General features: G+C 38.6%; 1 protein-coding gene across 4 annotated transcripts in view; it reads right to left on the bottom strand.

Moving 5' to 3' along the window:
• Nucleotides 1-17,882, bottom strand: part of LOC124169819 (protein FAM102A) — a 388,545-nt gene that overhangs the window by 22,599 nt on the left and 348,064 nt on the right. For all 4 annotated transcript variants that reach the window (XM_046548597.1, XM_046548598.1, XM_046548599.1 and 1 more), the window contains exons 3-5: nucleotides 12,042-12,162; nucleotides 2,546-2,736; nucleotides 714-934 (exon numbers count right to left, since the gene is read on the bottom strand). In XM_046548597.1, the coding sequence (XP_046404553.1) occupies nucleotides 714-934; nucleotides 2,546-2,736; nucleotides 12,042-12,162 (533 nt within the window). The remainder of the gene's footprint in view (nucleotides 1-713; nucleotides 935-2,545; nucleotides 2,737-12,041; nucleotides 12,163-17,882) is intronic.

The following is a 17,882-nucleotide window of genomic DNA, read 5'->3' as shown; positions in this document are numbered from 1 at the left end:
ATTATAATCTCACATTTTCGTTCAACCTTAACATTTTAATGTTCTTAAAAATCTAGAGTATTAAATAAAATTTTGAAAAGCCTGGATACCCAAGAAAAACTATTTTCATTGTAATTGCAAAGTGCATCCATAAAAATGTTTGCGTTGACATAGGCGTAAGGAGTAGCAAACCCATGTTTATGGACTAAAAATGCTTAATTGTCTCCTTTACAACCTCCTGAAAGACCCTGTATATTCAATAAATATTTTTCTTTACCACTAAGTTCATAGGTCTGTTCGTAATTCATCTTGAAGGTTGGCTGCATCCACAAGCGTACTGGTATGCGGCCTGAAGCACCACAACCGAACCGGTACGCAGAATGCATAGTGATATCTATCAGTTGATCCTGCTGCTATCTTACAAGATTTTTTGTAAGCTTTTGGCAAGATAGTGTACCTGATAGTAGCTGCCATCTGGTGGCTATTTAGAAAAATTTTTCCATAGTAAATCACTAAGAAATATTTATCCTTCAACCAAATGTAAGAGCAGCTAACTCTAAACAACATATTAAAATTTGGTCAAAATCGGTCAACAAACACTATTAAATGTCTCATTGAAACTAATACTACAAATGTGTTCAAATTCTTCAAAAGTCAGTTGATTTAAAAGCCCAGGGGATGGATGCCAATGGGTTAAAAAATGGTCAGCCCCTTGCCAAAATATATTGACGTACCTGAAGATAAAAGTGGTGTTCTTTTCTTGGGTAAGCTACCAAATCCTGAGCTACCACTTGCTATGGAGCCTGCAATGGAGCCACCACCTACACCAAGGCTTCCGACACCAGGGCCTCCAGGCCCACCAGCCACGCCCCCTACCAGTCCAACCACGGGGGCATCTTCGGATTCTTCGGGAGTAGGAATGGCAAGTTGCTTGTGCTTTAGAGATGGTGAAGGCCTGAAATTAAAGAAATCAATAAAATAGCAGAAAGCAAGAATTAATAGAGGCAAAATTTATTTTTCAATGCAAAATATATTAATCAAAATTTGATTATTCACTCCATGAAATGGGATCAGACACTCAGGACTGGAAAAGGGTGGTTTCCTATTATTTTTTTATTGCCTAAATAGAAAGATTATTACTCCTGGAGTACGTATTTCACGCATTTGGATTTTTACATGACGATATCTATTTTTCGCGATTAAATGAAAAGTGAAAATTTTCAAGCGTGCGAAAACGCGACGCGTAAGTATGAAAGTTTCGCACCAATTAATTTGTATGAGTTATAATGAATTTTTATGAGTAAATGCTGGGAAATCTCTCCGTGTGGCATATTTCTGATTCCCGCTGCCGCCCTGTGAGGTGACCTTGAGGCGAGTTGAGCGCTGATACGACGCAGGCTGCTAGCGGGTAGCTGAGTACCCTGCTGGCTGGTAGTGCTTGGCTTAAAGAAGGATTATTAATACCTTATCAAATGAAGAAAACTTTCCGACCTTAGCCAGTTTTAATAAGTGATTATTAAGACATGTTTTCCTGAGCTCTGCGCCTCATGCTGCATTGGTAACCTCAGACGATGTATAACTCCTATCTTCTCGTATAGAAACTAGGTCCCTGTGAGGTCACCTGGAGTGGCATCGCATGGGCGCCAATCTGGCCCTTTTAAAATGAGGATAAAAATGGACCATTGCCATTCGTCTAAACCGGTATTTCTATAACTAAATAATTTGTATATTATGAATACACTAATGGTGGGTAACGAATCGCAATCAATGACTTTCGTTTTCTTTGATGAAGGAAACTACCCTATTGTAATTCATTGAAAGAATTTGGTAGATAGAAGCGAAAGATGAATTTTGGCAAAAAAATCTTGACTACTCATTTTTGATGTTGCAACCATAATCATTTACTAGATACAAAAACTATTAATTGTAGAATCAGGAGTAGATAAGGAGTTAATCTGTTTACAACCACTTTAATATGAAGCTACGAATATCTGTTGAAAAGTTCACGTTTAATTTCCAGTACCTCAGTTATCACATCACTCACCTAATGTCTGCGAAGCAAATTTAGTACCGATCATTTAGTTGATAGTAGGACAGGTTTACAGTTCAATAATCAATACTTTTAAAGATTTTCTTTGAAAACTCTTCAATAAATCACTAATTTCAAAATGGATGAAATTGAAATTTTCCTAACATGATAAATGTCATTAATATCATATACCAATACATATGATACCATGCTTATTATATCGAGATATTTAGCATTTTTAAGTAACAGCACAGCACTAAGTTATAATTTTGTCTCACTCAGATCTCATTCATATGTCAATTACAATATTATTTTAATTGGTTGAGACTGGAGACGTTTCAAACACTATTCTAAGACTACAAATTGTTTTAAACCTGAAATTAAAATTTGGACATTCAGCATAAACAAAAGAGGGAGGCTAAATAGAATTTTAGAGTTATTCGTATGATTAATGCAATATGAAATTTTTAAGTGTATTAGGCTATGAATGAGAGCACACTTCTTCACTCGTGAAAATGAATGTTGAACGATACTTACACTTTAAAAAGGACATCACCCGACAGCATACTCATTCTAAGAGAGACACGCAGCACAGAATTGTCCTGGCGATGCCTAGTGTCATAGCCCTCCAAAAGGCACCCTCGCTGAGTCTGCCCAGAACCAGCAGTCTCAGCTAAGTTGAGGTCACAGAAGCCCAGCTTTACAAAGGAGCGACCACCTTTAACCTCCTACAAGAGACAATTGGAAGAACCAGTGAAATTCATGCTAAACATAAAATAGCTCCCACCAAATAAATAAATAAGAGTACAATCCAACCTATATCACTTGATATCGTATACAGAGATCCAACCTCTATCACTTCCCACTCAGAAACCCTCAATGACTTAATAATTAACAACCTCCCTTTGTCCTGTTTCTCCTGTTGTGCTTTTTTCCCTATGTCAGGCTATCTTGCTATCAATGTTGGAATAAAACGTTAAAACTTCATACACAAGTTCTGCTACTCAGCCTACATTAAATGTACAGATGCTTGGCATTCATGGTGCATCACCATAATTTAAATGCCAGGTTTGGAATACCACTACGAGTTATTTCTTGCTCCTAGCCACTTCACATTATTCTCAGTTGTCATGATTCTAATTATTTCCCCAACCCTAACTTTCCTGGCTTATTGGATAGCTGAATATTCATTGATAGTTATAACATATTTGACCAACCTTCCTTCTGTCTGCATCCCTTCCTCTGTCACTCCCATACTTATGTGAACAGCTTTAAGTAGGCATTGAAAATACATTGACGTTGTCATGCCCTTCACATATTTCAATATAGCCCATGCAAATTTTTTCTTAAGCTAGCTAACTCTTACCCATTCTCAATATGTGCCCCCACTTCTGTCTAAAATTAGGGGATTTGAGGAACCCATGTATACATTTGTCTCTATACATGTCTCTACATACATAGTTTACATACACGTCTCTATAGAGAGAGCATTTGTCTCACAATGATTAATACAATTATAAATGCCGCACTTTTTTTGCTCATAAACTTCTCCTTCCACATTTTTCCACCATGATGCTATTGATATTCGGCTAACGTAGCAATACTGGCATAGTGCTGGCTGGTTAACGTTTCACACAAATAAACTTACTAACAGAACCGATCCGGATGCCAATAACCTCAGCACGTACCTATACTTTCTCTACGCTGAAAATTTGAAGGCATGGGCTGATGTTAATAGTGACAGATGCAAAAGTGCTAACAGTGATCGTCTATTATTGTAGTTAGGATCCCAGAGTAAATAAAAACAGGAGCGATTTTCATTGATCATTGGAGTGGAATGGCAATATTTGAAATCACATAATATTATACATGGTTCTCATAACTGAATGGTGTGGTTACAATAACTCATAGGAAGATAATAAGGATAAGCTGGCAGAGATGTTTCTGAGTCTGTCCGATCCCTGCTTGAGTGCCTTGCGGAGGGCACTTCAAGTGAAGCACTCAGTCCGTCGCATGGGACGTTAAGCCGTGTTCCCCTTGGCACCTTTCAAAATGAGTAGTCTTAATGTCGACACTAGGTTTCTCCCTTCTTGAGCAATTAAGAGCTCAAATATTGAAATTTCTTAAAAATGAAAAAAAAATTTTGAGATGAAAGATTCCAAAAATGAAAAAAAAATAAACTGTAAGCAATTCTGTTATCATTTAAGCCATGTTCAAAACCGCACCATCCTTTTATGATAACCCTGTACTTACCAAAATTATACCCTCCTCCATGGTTTTTAAAATTACCTTCCCACATAGTGTTTGATTAATCCCAGAAAGGTATCAATGAATTGAGCATTTTTAATGACTGAATCGATTTTGTAATCAAACCCATTGTTCCAACAGGCGAACTGAGGAGGGGTGATCGGTAGTTCCACTGTGTCAAAGAGCCCACACCATTGCAGGGTGGGAAAAGCGTTTTCAGGGCACACAGAGAGGATTTAAACCTAGTCCTCCAGGCTATTTCGGTCAATGCCTTCTCTAAGGAGAAACCCAAAGGGAAGCCCTACACCACAACATATGTGCAGCACAGTTAGGGAAAAGGGGTTTCACCCTAGGGTTTCCATTAACAAGATTGGATCCACCTCTCGCGTCATAATGGCCCAGCCATGCTCACCAACACCATGAATAGCAGAAATTCACCACGCGGTAGCGGCTGTCAATAGTAATATCAGCATTGTAACCACAGGATCCTCAAGTCGGCCTCTAAATATGTTGTCACACAAGGCGCATTTGAATGGGTTTACAAAAGTCGCCACTTGCGTCCCTGATGGACAAATTGATCCGGGTTTTTCGAAAGAATAATAAACATATTTTATAAAAAAAAATTTCTTAAAAAAAGAACCGTCGAATTTTTATATTAATCGACCTTTTGGTTCAGATTTGGATTGTTGTTGAAAATTCTTTTCATTTCGATCAAAAATCGAGTTCGACCGATATTTTTCCACCATGCCTCGTTCACATTACGATTGTCCGAGCGATCGTTCCCAACGATTGTTGGCCGAACTAACCGTGTGAATGCATGTCCTGACAATAGTTGACGTAGTTCCGAACGTTGCCACTTTACGATGGTTAGGCGCTGGGAGACCGGAAACGGAAGCGACAAGAGAAAGACGAAAAGCTCGTGAAGCTCTATTTTTTGCATGGATTTGTCCTAGGAAGGAAGAATATGGGCGGAAGAAAAATTATTCGGTAAATACACGTTGAACACAGTAATATCGTGTCTCTGCATACCTCAACAGCTTTGCTAACCGTCAATTTCCCATTCACTTTAGATGTCAGCACTAGAGGGCAGCACAGGTTTTAACAATCGTCGCGACGCGTCGTGTGATTGCACGATAGTTCCGACAATCGCTGGAACAATCGTAATGTGAATGAGGCATAGCCCTGTGAATGCATGTCCTGACAATAGTTCACGTAGTTCCGAACGTTGCCACTTAACGATGGTTAGGCGCTGGGAGACCGGAAAAGGACCTAGGAAGGAATATCCTGACCCTGAATACCTCAACAGCTTTGATAACCGTCAATTTCTCTTTCACTTTATATATCACCTCCAGAGGACAGCACAGGTTTTAACCATCGTCGTGAGAATGCACGACAGTTCCAACGAATGCTGGAACAATCGCAATCTGAACGAGGCATAAGGCGCAGGTGAAGATAAAGCAAGGAGAATAGCTATAAGGCACGGGTACGATCTAAGTATACTTTCTATATGGTATATTGTTTAGAATTCGTTCCATTGTTTTGAAAAGGTGCTACCTGGAGTGTGCCGCCGCTAAGCCGACACTGAAAGTAAGTCGACGACGAGTCTTCTGGAAATAAGATCGTGAATGTCCAAGAATGTACTCAGCGCTAGGATATAATCACCAAGGTTGAAATTTTCCTTGAAAATATCATTTCGCTTAGCAGGGATTCGAGCCATTTTCTTCCAAGGCGATTCTCAGATTGTGATTCAGATTATGACGAGATCTCAGTCTGAGGTTCGCCTTGAAAGAAAATGGCCTGGTGTTGTAACTAGCAGCATACCCGAACAACAATCAAAAGATCCGGGTTCAAATCCAGGCTAAACCATACGATTTTTTCAACGCGAATTTCACCCGTGATTAGGGTGGTCCTTAAAAAAAAAATTTCGAGTTTCTTTTGGGACGCCCCCAGTTTTGCCCCATTTGGTAAGAAAATAAACGGTGAAAATTATTTTTGCAATCGGATACCGGGAAACCGTGCCGCATCGCACTTAAAGTTTGGAAATGTTGGTCTTTTTGGGTGTTTTTCGGACATAACCGAAGACGATGTCACTCTCGGATAATTCTATCACTTTTCTTTTTTTTGGACGACTCGTTAAACATCTTTAGCGCATCACCTCAAATATCTTTCATTTCTGCCCTTTGGTTCCCGGGATATCGCACCAAGTGTGAGCGCGCGCCAACCCACGCAGACATTTTGGGTGGCACGCGGGTTGCATATGCTCACACTGTGACTGCGTACAAATTTAATTATTGCATGCAGTACTTTGGACTAGGATATTATCTGCACTCGTCATTCGATCATAATTTTGCACTTATTAGTTTTTGAAGATCAACTTTTAAAATTAGCGTTAAATTATCGTTAAGTAGCACTTTAAGTGAGATTCTAGCACCTATACGCCAATGGCGGCGTTTCGTCCATAAAAAATACAGCAGATTTTTGATATGAGAAATATGTAACGTAAAAGCAAGCTCCGCAAAAGACATAGATGCGGCTGAGGAAAAGCTGAAGTCTATTTCAATACAGTGAGCGTGGCAGCTGTTAGTCCTTCAGCAAAATGATAGATGACGTTCAGTTCACACTAATTTTTTTCTTAAAAAACCCCTAAAGCTGCGAAGTCAATATTTCGCTAAGGGAGAAAGAATTTTATGACATGAAAAAAAAAAGTTTTGCCTAAAACTTCCATTCACTACACTGGCATTCACCGGGGAACATAAACTTAAAGAATGCAAAGAAATGCAACTGCGCGACTCAAAACAAATACTTTTCGCGTATGGTATTTAAAAAAATGGACCATCAATCAAGTTTTGAATGTAATTCAAGTATTCCATGAAAGTTAACACTTAAGTAACTTTTAAGTTTCAAGTTTTCCAGGTAAGTTAAGTAACTTTTCATGCCTGTTTGAGTTGCTTGTAGCACCATTTTCTTGTAATTCACTTTGTTTAACTTCAATTGTTGGAGTTTTACGCGTAATACTAGATAGGTAACGCGTTGAAGCGCCTAAAAATTTAATTTCCTCGCGGTGTAACTAACATTAAGCTGATTTTTGGAAAAATTACATTTATATTCTCCCATTAATCAACATTTTTCCTATGCTTCGATAAGTAGTACGACTACTAGAACCAGCTAAAAATGCCGATTCAAATGAAATGTACAGAAAATACATCTCGGAAACCCTACTTTTTGTAGTTGTCAGTCGATAACGAGCAGTGAACTATCGCACGTGATTTGAATTCAATAACAGCATTCATTTGTTGATAACTTTATTTTTTAATGATTAACTCATTGATATTCCTGTTTACTTTCCGGTTTAATTAATTTACTTTATTGTTAGTCTGGTTACGAGCCAAACTTTTATTTCTCTCAGGATTGCTACCACATAACGAGCATAACATATTTTTTTTCTCAAAACACATAAACATAACTGGATAATTGATGCTAGCTCAAAGCTCTCATTCAATTAAGCTCAATTTTAAGCAAGATTGTTTCGGTTAAATATAATCGTAGATTTTCGTCCGACCTTAATCATTTAAACACCCCCAATATTTCAGAATATTAAATAAAATATCGAAAAGATTGGATACCAAAGACAAACCGTTTTCATGGTAACAGCAGAGTGTATTAAAAAAATGCTTGCGTTGCCATTGAACTGTAAATAAGGAGTTGCGACTCCATGTTAATAGGGCAAACAAATGCTTAAAATTGTCTCCCCTACCACCTCCTGAAGTATTGCAGATTCCTCCTGAAACATTCTTAATACTTTCATACTCCTAATCCCAAAAGGTGGAAGAAGTTTAAGCCTAACACTACTATTCGTTACGGGAGCATTCACCGGGGAACGTAAACTTTAAAAAGTCAAATTTTACGCTCCGCTAAGCTCGCGCCGAAGTTGGGAGCGGATAAAAAAGGAAACCACCTGAAAAATCAACACAGGCTGCGTGTTTCGCGGCTAACGAGGCCGTCACGAACGAGACGGATAAGTCTCATGTTTATGCAGGCGGGGAGATCATCAAGGAGCACCGACACTTGGCAACTCGGCGAGAAAGGAGCAGCAAGAGAGAGGGGTTAAGCGACCAAGTTGGAAATATCCCGCGACGCTCCTCTGAAAGTTTAATGCCTTGCCTTACTTCCAAACTCCAGCGAAGTGATCGCAGCCGTCCGCTGCACATCAGGAGCGAACCGATACGTGAATACGGGATGAGTGGACACGTTCGTTGGATCGGATTAAGACACGTTATTGAGGTCAAAGTGGGGTCAATCCTAGGTAGAAACGATGTAAAATTCACTTTCGTGAGAATCTGAGTGTCCCTCTTTTTAAGACTTGACTTTGGTTTTACTTAACCTGGCCCAGATGAGGCCACAATCCGGCCCTCTATTCTCCTGGTCCAGGGCGAAGGAATTATAATCTTCTTCCAAAGTCTACATCTACATAATACCCCGCAAGCCGCCTAAAAGGCGTGTGGCAGGGGGTGTTAGGACACCAGCCGTTCACAGCTAATAAAAAAAATGAAGGGCTCTAACGAGGTTGGGACTAGCGTTTATTAAAGTCCTTTATGGTTCGGGGGAAAAACGAATTCCCATATCTATCCTTTCGGAAAAAAACGTCTCTCTTAATTTATCGCTTCTATCGGACCTAGAAATATAGTGTGGCTCTAATATTATGTTCTCTGTGTCGCTCTTAAAGATATCCATTCTCAATTGCTCAAGCAGTCTAAGCCTAGCGCGCATCCTCCGAATCTCCAACGGCTCCCAGCCTAATTCGCTTAACATATGGGTAAAACTGTCTGTACGCCCGGTTACGCTAGCTTAAAATTGAACTTAATTAAATGAGAGCTTAAAGAGAGCATAAATTATTAAGTAATTATCATATTTCCTTTTAGAAAAAAACAGCAGTTAAGTTCTTTATATAGCAATAGTCATGGTAGAAATAAAAGTTATGCTCGTATCCGGACTACTATTAATGTTATACGCAAATAAATTCTGTTATTGAATTCAAATCACGGACGATAGTAGACTATTCGTTATCGACTGACAGCATCTTGTTCCAAAGTACTGCATGACAAAAGTGACTTCGTACGCAGTCAGGCGCACGTGGGCAAACCCATCGTCGTCGGTAAAACCCATCCTGAAATAAACTCTGTGAAGAACACTTGGTGGTGCAATTAGCTAGTACACCTGACCGCAATCGGGATATCCGGGTTCGAATCTCGGCAAAGCCTAATGATTAATTTATTCATGGCGAACTTCCTCCTTGGTGTAAATACATCCTTGTTCCAAATTGCTTTTATCGAATGAACCAATGAAATTTTATTTATGCCCTCGGTTTCCCCTTAGCCGGTAACGACTGAATTAAAAATTTCATCCGAACTTTTTCGTAATATTCAATTTTGAAATCAATAAAATTGGGTGAAAATTTTGTAATTTTAGCACCAACAGTTTTGAAGATACAGCCTGGTACCATGTGGTACCTCTGGGACCTTAATGGGTTAAAAAATTATCGAAATTAAGTAAACAAATCCTATTTCACATTTTAATGCTAAATACGATAAATAGTTTCTATTTTTCACAAAAAGAAAGATTCATTTTCATCCAAAATTACTAAAATAAAGTCAAATCCTGCTTTAAAAAAAGCAATATTTTCTAAAAAACGTAATTATAAATATGCTTATCAGTTTGAAACTCTCAAAATCCCAAACAAATCACAATAAATAACAAAAAAAGGTACGTTTAGTATTGCACTATCAGCTCGTACCATATCGATGGCTAGGTTCTAACAACACGTATCTGAAATTCGGCCCGTTTGAGACAGGTAAACAAAGTGTAATAGCATTAAAAAATAAAATACAAACAAAGAATAACTCTTTATTTGCAAATGAATGCTTCTTTTTCAGTTTTATAAACTTTTAGTTTTTAATTTTAGTGTGCAAGTAAAAGAAATTGATCGTTTTTATGCTCTCCTGAAATGTTGCTATTTTTGAGTTACGTGTTGTTATAACTTAGCCATCGATAAGGTACGAGCTGATATTGCAATACTAAACGTACCTTTTTTGTTATTTATTGTAATTTTTTTGGGGATTTTGAGAGTTTTAAATTGATAAGCCTTATTTTATAATTGCGTTTATTAGAAAATTTAGGCGTTAACGGGTTAAGTGAAAATACGAACACATACAATAGTTTCTGCTCAGACGTCAAAAATAAAAATACACCAGGCAAAATTCCTTTTGCAAAAAATACACCTAAGCAAAAATTACCCCAATTAAACAATTAGAACACACAGAAACGAACAAGAGGAGAAGATAAAAAAAAATATCAGGGGAAAAAATTAATAAAAGCCAAAAGCGTGTCTTTACAATCGCTGTGTTAGCGGCCGTGCGTTCTGATTGGCTCAAGGACGGTCCCAGTGATGGTTTCAGCGACGGAAAAAGGGACGCGCCGAATGATGAAAAAAGGGATGTGATTTCCATCCCTGAAGCTATCGCGAAAAATGATTGCTTGTGACGCCATCGTAGGTGCAATCGCTTGGAAGCAAGGCTGGTTGTAAATATCTGGAGGCACTGTTTCCGAGTTTTTAGCGCGGTCACAGTTCCGCTATCTTGGTTTGACAATTTTTGGACTTAGTATCCGACTGATATTTTGAGGAGGCTAAGTTTTGTTCTGAAAATGAACTACACTAAGTGAAAAATGCTACTATAATCATTAGTATTTCGCTGATTATTGTCAAATGATTTTTCCCATTATTCACGATACTTCTTTTAGGGTATAAACTCTGTGTCTGATAGCCTCTTTACTGGTAGGGAAATCCTTGAAAATGTACATTATTACTGTAATTGTTAGATTTCCGTTGGATATAATAAAATTAAAAAACCGGTTAGTGCAGGAAAATGACTAGTTTACTCTCGTAAAATTTTATTTTCAGCTGAGTTGGTTGTAGAACGCAAGCGTGGTGATTATGATAATCATTTTTCCCTGGGAAAAGATGTTTTTAGTCATAAATTCGCGAAGCCTACCAATGAAGTAAGAAAAAAGATGTACATTGAGCGTTGAGGTCATTTCAATGTATAAACGAATTATGACGAAAAATTTCACCGAATAGTTGAAACCACATTGACCCTTATGGGATTTTCTATGTTTTGGTCAAAGTGGGCGTGGCTTGTCCTACCCAAGCACCCCTATTCCGGCCACACTTCGCTCCACGCACGAAACCAGTGGTGCTCCCTCCAGATATTTACAACATCCTTGCTTGGAAGGAGTAGAAGAAATTATCGTGAGCACGAATATTGGAAAAGAGGATCCTTAAGTCGACCTCTAAATGTGTTGTCACCCACCTCCCATTTAAATGAGTTTATAAAAGCCGCCACTCGCATCGCTGGCGTTCAAATTGATCCGAGTTTCATGGGGAGACTAGGTATAATTGGGAGTAAAAAACCGAAATTTATACACACGATTATATGACCTATCACACTCATAAATTTTCAATGCATTTTCATTGCCATTACTGACATTGCACTGCAAAATATTGTAAAAAAAGTGAATCGCATTGTACTCTTCAGCGCGCCGCGGACATTTTTGAAAACCGATAAAAATGAGACCGAAGTGGCAACAGAAATCAGCCTTCCATGGGGTGGAATTGGGCCTCCTCCATACAGTCCCCTTAATCGTGTGATTCTGGCTTACGCCTGAGAACACTGGGGAAGAGATGCAATTTGACCGTAGGATCGACGGCTGAATGCCGTCAAATGGCGCTCACCTTTCGGACCGAGACCCTGAGGACGCACGGGTCGAGGACTCCCGTGGAGGCGTTGGCACTCATCTTGCACACGAACGAAAAGTGCGCCCCCCATCGGACGGAGTGATCCCTGACCTCCTCCCTGCGAACAAAAGAAAAACGAAAAAAACTATTACACACTATAGAGACATTATGCAAAATACATTGCGATCTTGGTAATCCGACACATATTCAGCCGTGGTATAGCCGGATTATCGGAAACGTACAGGAAACAAACACAATGAAGTAAAAAAAAACCTTTTAAGGTATAATTTTGCCATTAAATACATAGTGACGTCATCTCTCCCTACTTTTAGGGTGTTAATTAGGTAGACCATATTTATAATATAGACTATGATCAATTAAGGCAGAATAAACGTTGGACACCACTGTGACTCTGCAACACCAAAACTTCATGCAAATTATGGACAGACAAACACCTACATACATATTAATAATACAAACACTCAATACGCATTGAAATTTCTTTTATATATAACTGACGAAATTATATTAGCCGAAGGAAAGTCGCCAGACTGCACGACCGACTACTAGACATGTCGGATTACCGCAAGGCAGGATTACAGAGATTGCACTGTAAATGTAACACTACAGTATCACCAAAAAAATCCACGTCAAGGAACCACCGCGGCCGACTCAGCTGAGGATATGTATCTAAAATACTATAAAACTCACTTTCACCTTTAATGGTAGGATTGAGCGAGTCCTGAGTTGGGGAGGGACGTAGAAAACAGTGTTAGATGGTAGAATTTTGGTAAATGAAGGAGAGGAAGGAAGAGAACAAGAGATTTAGATAGAATTAAAAGGAGTAGGCCTCATTGTTAATTGAAGAGGAAGGGGATACTGCCAATATAATCCTCAATTTACTCAGGCAAATCAACTTTAATCAACAGAATACTTTCTTTACTCTCTTAGCGCCACCAAACTTTGGTGGTCCGAGCGAAAAGGGCTATCGTAAATTTAAGAATTTTGTAGCACTTTACGAAAAAAAACACAATATGAAGTTACTACTTTAGATATAAAATTCATGTTTTTTTTCATTCTACTAAAAAGGTATTATTTGGTGTCATAATATTCTAATGCATAGGATAAAGGATGAAACAAAATTTAACTTATTATGATTTGAAATCCGGTCTCCGCTATGTACTTTTCGCCCATGGAGCACAAGACGTTATATCGGCCTATGGCACTAACTTAAGAAGCAGTGGAGTAACTAGGAATATGCTTGGGGGGATGGGATGGTCCCCCCGGCAATTTGGGGTCCGGGAAAATTTTTGGAAAATGACATGCCTGGATTTGCATTTTACATCATTTTGGCAAAAAAATTTACTTTTAGCAGATAAAAACATTAAATTTTCAAACCTAGAGAATATTTTAAAATAACTTTTTTATTTCTCAGAGGCTTTGGGGGGGGGTCCATCTCCTCATCCCCCCCATAGTTACGCCACTGCTAAGAAGGTTAACTAATAATCTAGAGCTGAACTTTTTCGATATATGCCTGAGTCACAAGTATAAGATCTCTAAACACCATTAAAATTTCATAATCATATGTTAAGTTTTAAAAACGTAAAATTGTGAGGAAAAAACAACCGGTCGGGCGGAAAAAATGCGTCTTGTCTGGGTCTGAGTTAAAACTGGTACGCGAGACAGTATATGCGTGTCGTGGGACCCGAATATTAAATTTCGGCGCAAGGGATGAGATGAGAGTGGGACAGATGGCCCTTTCCTTTTCGTCCACTGATGAAGATGCAGCCTCAAACCGACTTTTACCCGTTTTCCTCCGACCCCAATAATAACACACTCCCATTCACCTTCTAAACGGGCGTTGAGAGTGAGGAACCATCACACAAGTCAGGGGTGGCCAAAGAAGATGATATTGCGGACCATTATGGAAATACGAGTGCATGTAAATTCTGCGGGATGCATATAAAATCTCGACTGTTAATACTTGAACAAATAAATGCGCAAAAAAATATTTTAAACAATTTTTTAACTACGTACAGTGTCCACTTTACGCTGCGGAAACATTGACACTTAAGAAGGAGGACGAGAGAAGACTGGAGGCGTTCGAGATGTGGGTGTGGAGAAGAATGGAGAAGGTGAAGTGGACGGAGAGGAGGAGGAACGACGAAGTGCTAGACATGGTGGGTGAGGACAGGCAGCTTCTTGACGAGATACGAGGAGACAGAAGGTATGGATGGAGCTAGTATTGAGCTAGGGGGACGTTGGAAACAGTGTTAGAAGGTGAAATGTTGGGGAAAAGAGGGAAAGAGCATAGAATATATCGATAGTAGTATGAGAGAGAGTATGTCATATTATGAATTGAAGAGGGAAGTCCATGAAGGGAGGGGAGAATGTCAGAATACTTCTCAAATACCCCATGCTACCCTACCATGTTCGGATCGGATACATTTAGTGAATGTGAGATGAAAATAGCTGGCCGCATGTCGGTCGTGTGACCACCATCAATATAAGTCATCTTCTAGTCATACAGTCTAAATGATAATAGAAATAGAGATGACACGATTTCATAATGGGAAGTAGTGAAATTTATTACCCAGCTTTGCTTAAAAAAACAAAAATCAATACCTTTCATCACCGTAGCAACGAAACCCGTTTCGAAAGCGTCTCAGCGAAGCATAGATTTCGAGAATCGGTAGATAGGAATCAAGAAGAATAACCACAGAACAATTAGTTTTTCTAACATGCTAGTTTTTCAAACATATTTGTTTACTCGAGTTCAATTTGCCGGTGCCGCCATCGAATTCAATCGGTCAGAGCAAAGGTCTAGAACCAACATTTTTTTCATCAACAAATTCATCAGAGCAACCCTTTTCAATGCAACATCAAAAATTAGCTAAAGCCACGAAAATTCAGTCATTTTTGTCGAAATTAGGCACAAAAATGACATAGGATACGTCTCAACATTTGTGGATCCCTATGTTTTCTTCATGCAGCTCAAAACATGCCTCACTGACCGGCTGCGGGGATTTCACGAAGCGCCTAGTGATGGAAAAATGTCCGTCGAAAGCGATTTTTAATCGAAATGAAACCTCGACTTTGAAAAAAAATCGAACTTTGAAACAAAAGATCGATCGATTGAAAAAAATCGACTGTTCTTTTTTTACAAAAAGTTAGTGCAAAAATATGCTTTATATTCATTCGAAAAACACTCAAAATACACCTTTGACTAGTTGAAAAAATCTTCGCAGGATAAATCTTGAAATATTATAACTAAAAATTTGCTAATGTACCCATATTTAAGTTGTGGGATCACCGCTTGCAACCATTCGGCTTCACAACATTTTTTAAGTGATTAAGATGCTTTCTTGATGGTCGAGGGCGCGCATTTCCTATTTCAGCGGCCATAGAGAAAAGTTTTTCACAAGGGACAAATGACGTCATCATAGGCCGCTAGTGGCTAGACCTAGATTTCGTCCACCTTGCACTAATAATTTCATTAAATTATTTCGAATTTAATTGAAATCGAAATAATTTTTCCATCACTAGCAGTGCCCAGGTAAATAAAAAGTGACAATTGCAAACAACGGAAAGAAAATCCCAATTTTTGTCTCCCACTTCCCAAAAGGAGAGGTCACCATTATAGCAGTTTTCAGAAGCAAAATATGGTGTTCTAGAGCCAACATTTGAGCTGTCATAGAAGATTAAACTAGACATGGCACGTGAAAAATGATCCTGAAATTCAGGCATAACCTTCTCTGATTTTATCAAGTGGCATAGCTCCAAATGTTTATTGCAAATTGAAAATATTCGTCACTAGCCATTCCATCAGTAGACATGGATTCGAATTTTGAATGATGGGTTTTCAATTTGACATGAATGACCTTAATTGGAGTATCTGAAGACTTTCAATCAAACCCGTGTTGAGCCAAAATTATTTACGAGTGTTATCGTTCAACAAATTTTTATTACGTGTTAAAGGTATGGAGGCAAAAATTACATTTCTATGATTATATATCATCACATTTTTAGCGTCATATTCGGAATTTAAAAAACGAAGGTTGAAGGGATTTTTCCAGACCTCATCGCGTATGGTCAAGCGTTTCGACTATTTCGGTGTTAACAGCCGCTTCTATTACAATTGATTATCGAAAACCACCTCTACAAATATTTTAATTATGAAAAAAATTATTTTCTTTGTACAGCTGCTAATAACTCCACAAATCATTCTGTCCAGACATTGACTGCAATTAACGGCAATAAAATATTCAGTTCCCTTCAAATACAAAAATTTAGATGAATTTACTTTTGTATGATATTTTTACACAACCGACTTGTTTTCATTACTTATTTTACAATAAAAAATCAACGCATGACCTGGCTTCTAAGAAAATACTGGCGACAATATTTATTTAATATCTGAATACAAGTACGCGGAAGTATTGAATTTATAGCACACTTTGGGACAAGTAGGTCATCAAATATTCTCCGAAGAGTAAGAGCCGTTTTCCTTTCACTGATCTCCTTCAGAATTCTTGTTTCATCATTATTAACAGAGAGCCCCCTATTGCAAATGCAGATACTCTCACTGCATCACATAATCGCTTTGTTCTGGGGCAAAAACAGTGCGGACGAGTATGGATAGCGAAACAAAAACGACACTTGATTTTCGAAGAATATTTGACGACCAACTTGACCCACATCGAGGACAAGAATTCCTTCTGAATCACGTTATGGCAATGGCTTCGAGCAAAAAAAATATACGAGACTGTTTTTTTTTCGTCTCCCGGCAACCGAAAAATTTCGCCACAAGACAAAACTTTCGTCTGACTGCCTTGTTGGGAGATCCACAACGTGATTGCCATTGAGGGGACGGCTTCGTCCTTCTCATTTGAGCACTGAAGTGGCGACCTTCCTGCACTTAATCATACGCTCATACCTCCGATCATCCTTCAAGTGGACCGCTCAGTAAATTACGGAGGTTCTATAGCAGCGTAAAAAAAACGAAATAAACACACAAATATCGGATTTTTTTCCACAAAAAAGGACTGACATAATATTACAAATAATTCTTCCTAGGTTAGTTCCTAGGATCCAATTTAAGCAGTTTAGATGTCACAGAAAAAAATGATCCTTGAGGAACCAAAGGCAGAAAAAATTGTAAGAACTGGAAATAATAATTTTGGGATGGAGGTCGTATTTCTAGCGACGAATCATTCATTCAGAACTTACACTGTCAATGTATCAGGTGCAGAAATTATTTTCATGTTCTCCATCCGGGTAATGGTTTGCATATTTCCTGACGTTTCGAAGAACGACTTGTTCTTCATCTTCAGGGGATCTCCTTCATCAATGAATAACAAACCGCTCTTCGAAAGGTCGGGAGACACGCAGCCAATTACCCGGTGGAGAACACGAGAATCCTTTCTATAATTATCAAATTCAAGGGGTTTCTTCAAAAATTTCAGGGTATGGTGAGTAGACCTTGATTTACATTTGACTGATTCTCTAATATAAAAATACAAGGTGAGAATAAAGGCTTCCCCTAATTATAAAAATCTATTACAGAATAACCGTTTGACATTACAATTTTTATTTGATGCTGTTACATAGGTCAGCGTTACTAGTTTTTTTTAAGACCACTAGCGTTAGTAAACTTCAACGTGTGCCTCCTTGGTAGCTCGGAGAAAGTCGAAGCGGTATTCCAGTTCCCGCCAGGGGTTTTGTAACATGTATTCTGACACCATACCTACAGCAGCTTGTAACCTAGCCTCCTGTTCGTCAACGTCACAACTGGCGTGGTGAAGACTCTGTTTTTGATATAGCCCCAGAAAAAAGTTA

This window comes from Ischnura elegans, chromosome 12 (genome assembly GCF_921293095.1).
Source record: "Ischnura elegans chromosome 12, ioIscEleg1.1, whole genome shotgun sequence".
Taxonomy (NCBI): Eukaryota; Metazoa; Arthropoda; class Insecta; order Odonata; family Coenagrionidae; genus Ischnura; species Ischnura elegans.
The sequence above is the reverse complement of the archived record's forward strand: the minus strand, read 5'-3'. Positions and strand labels throughout refer to the sequence as shown.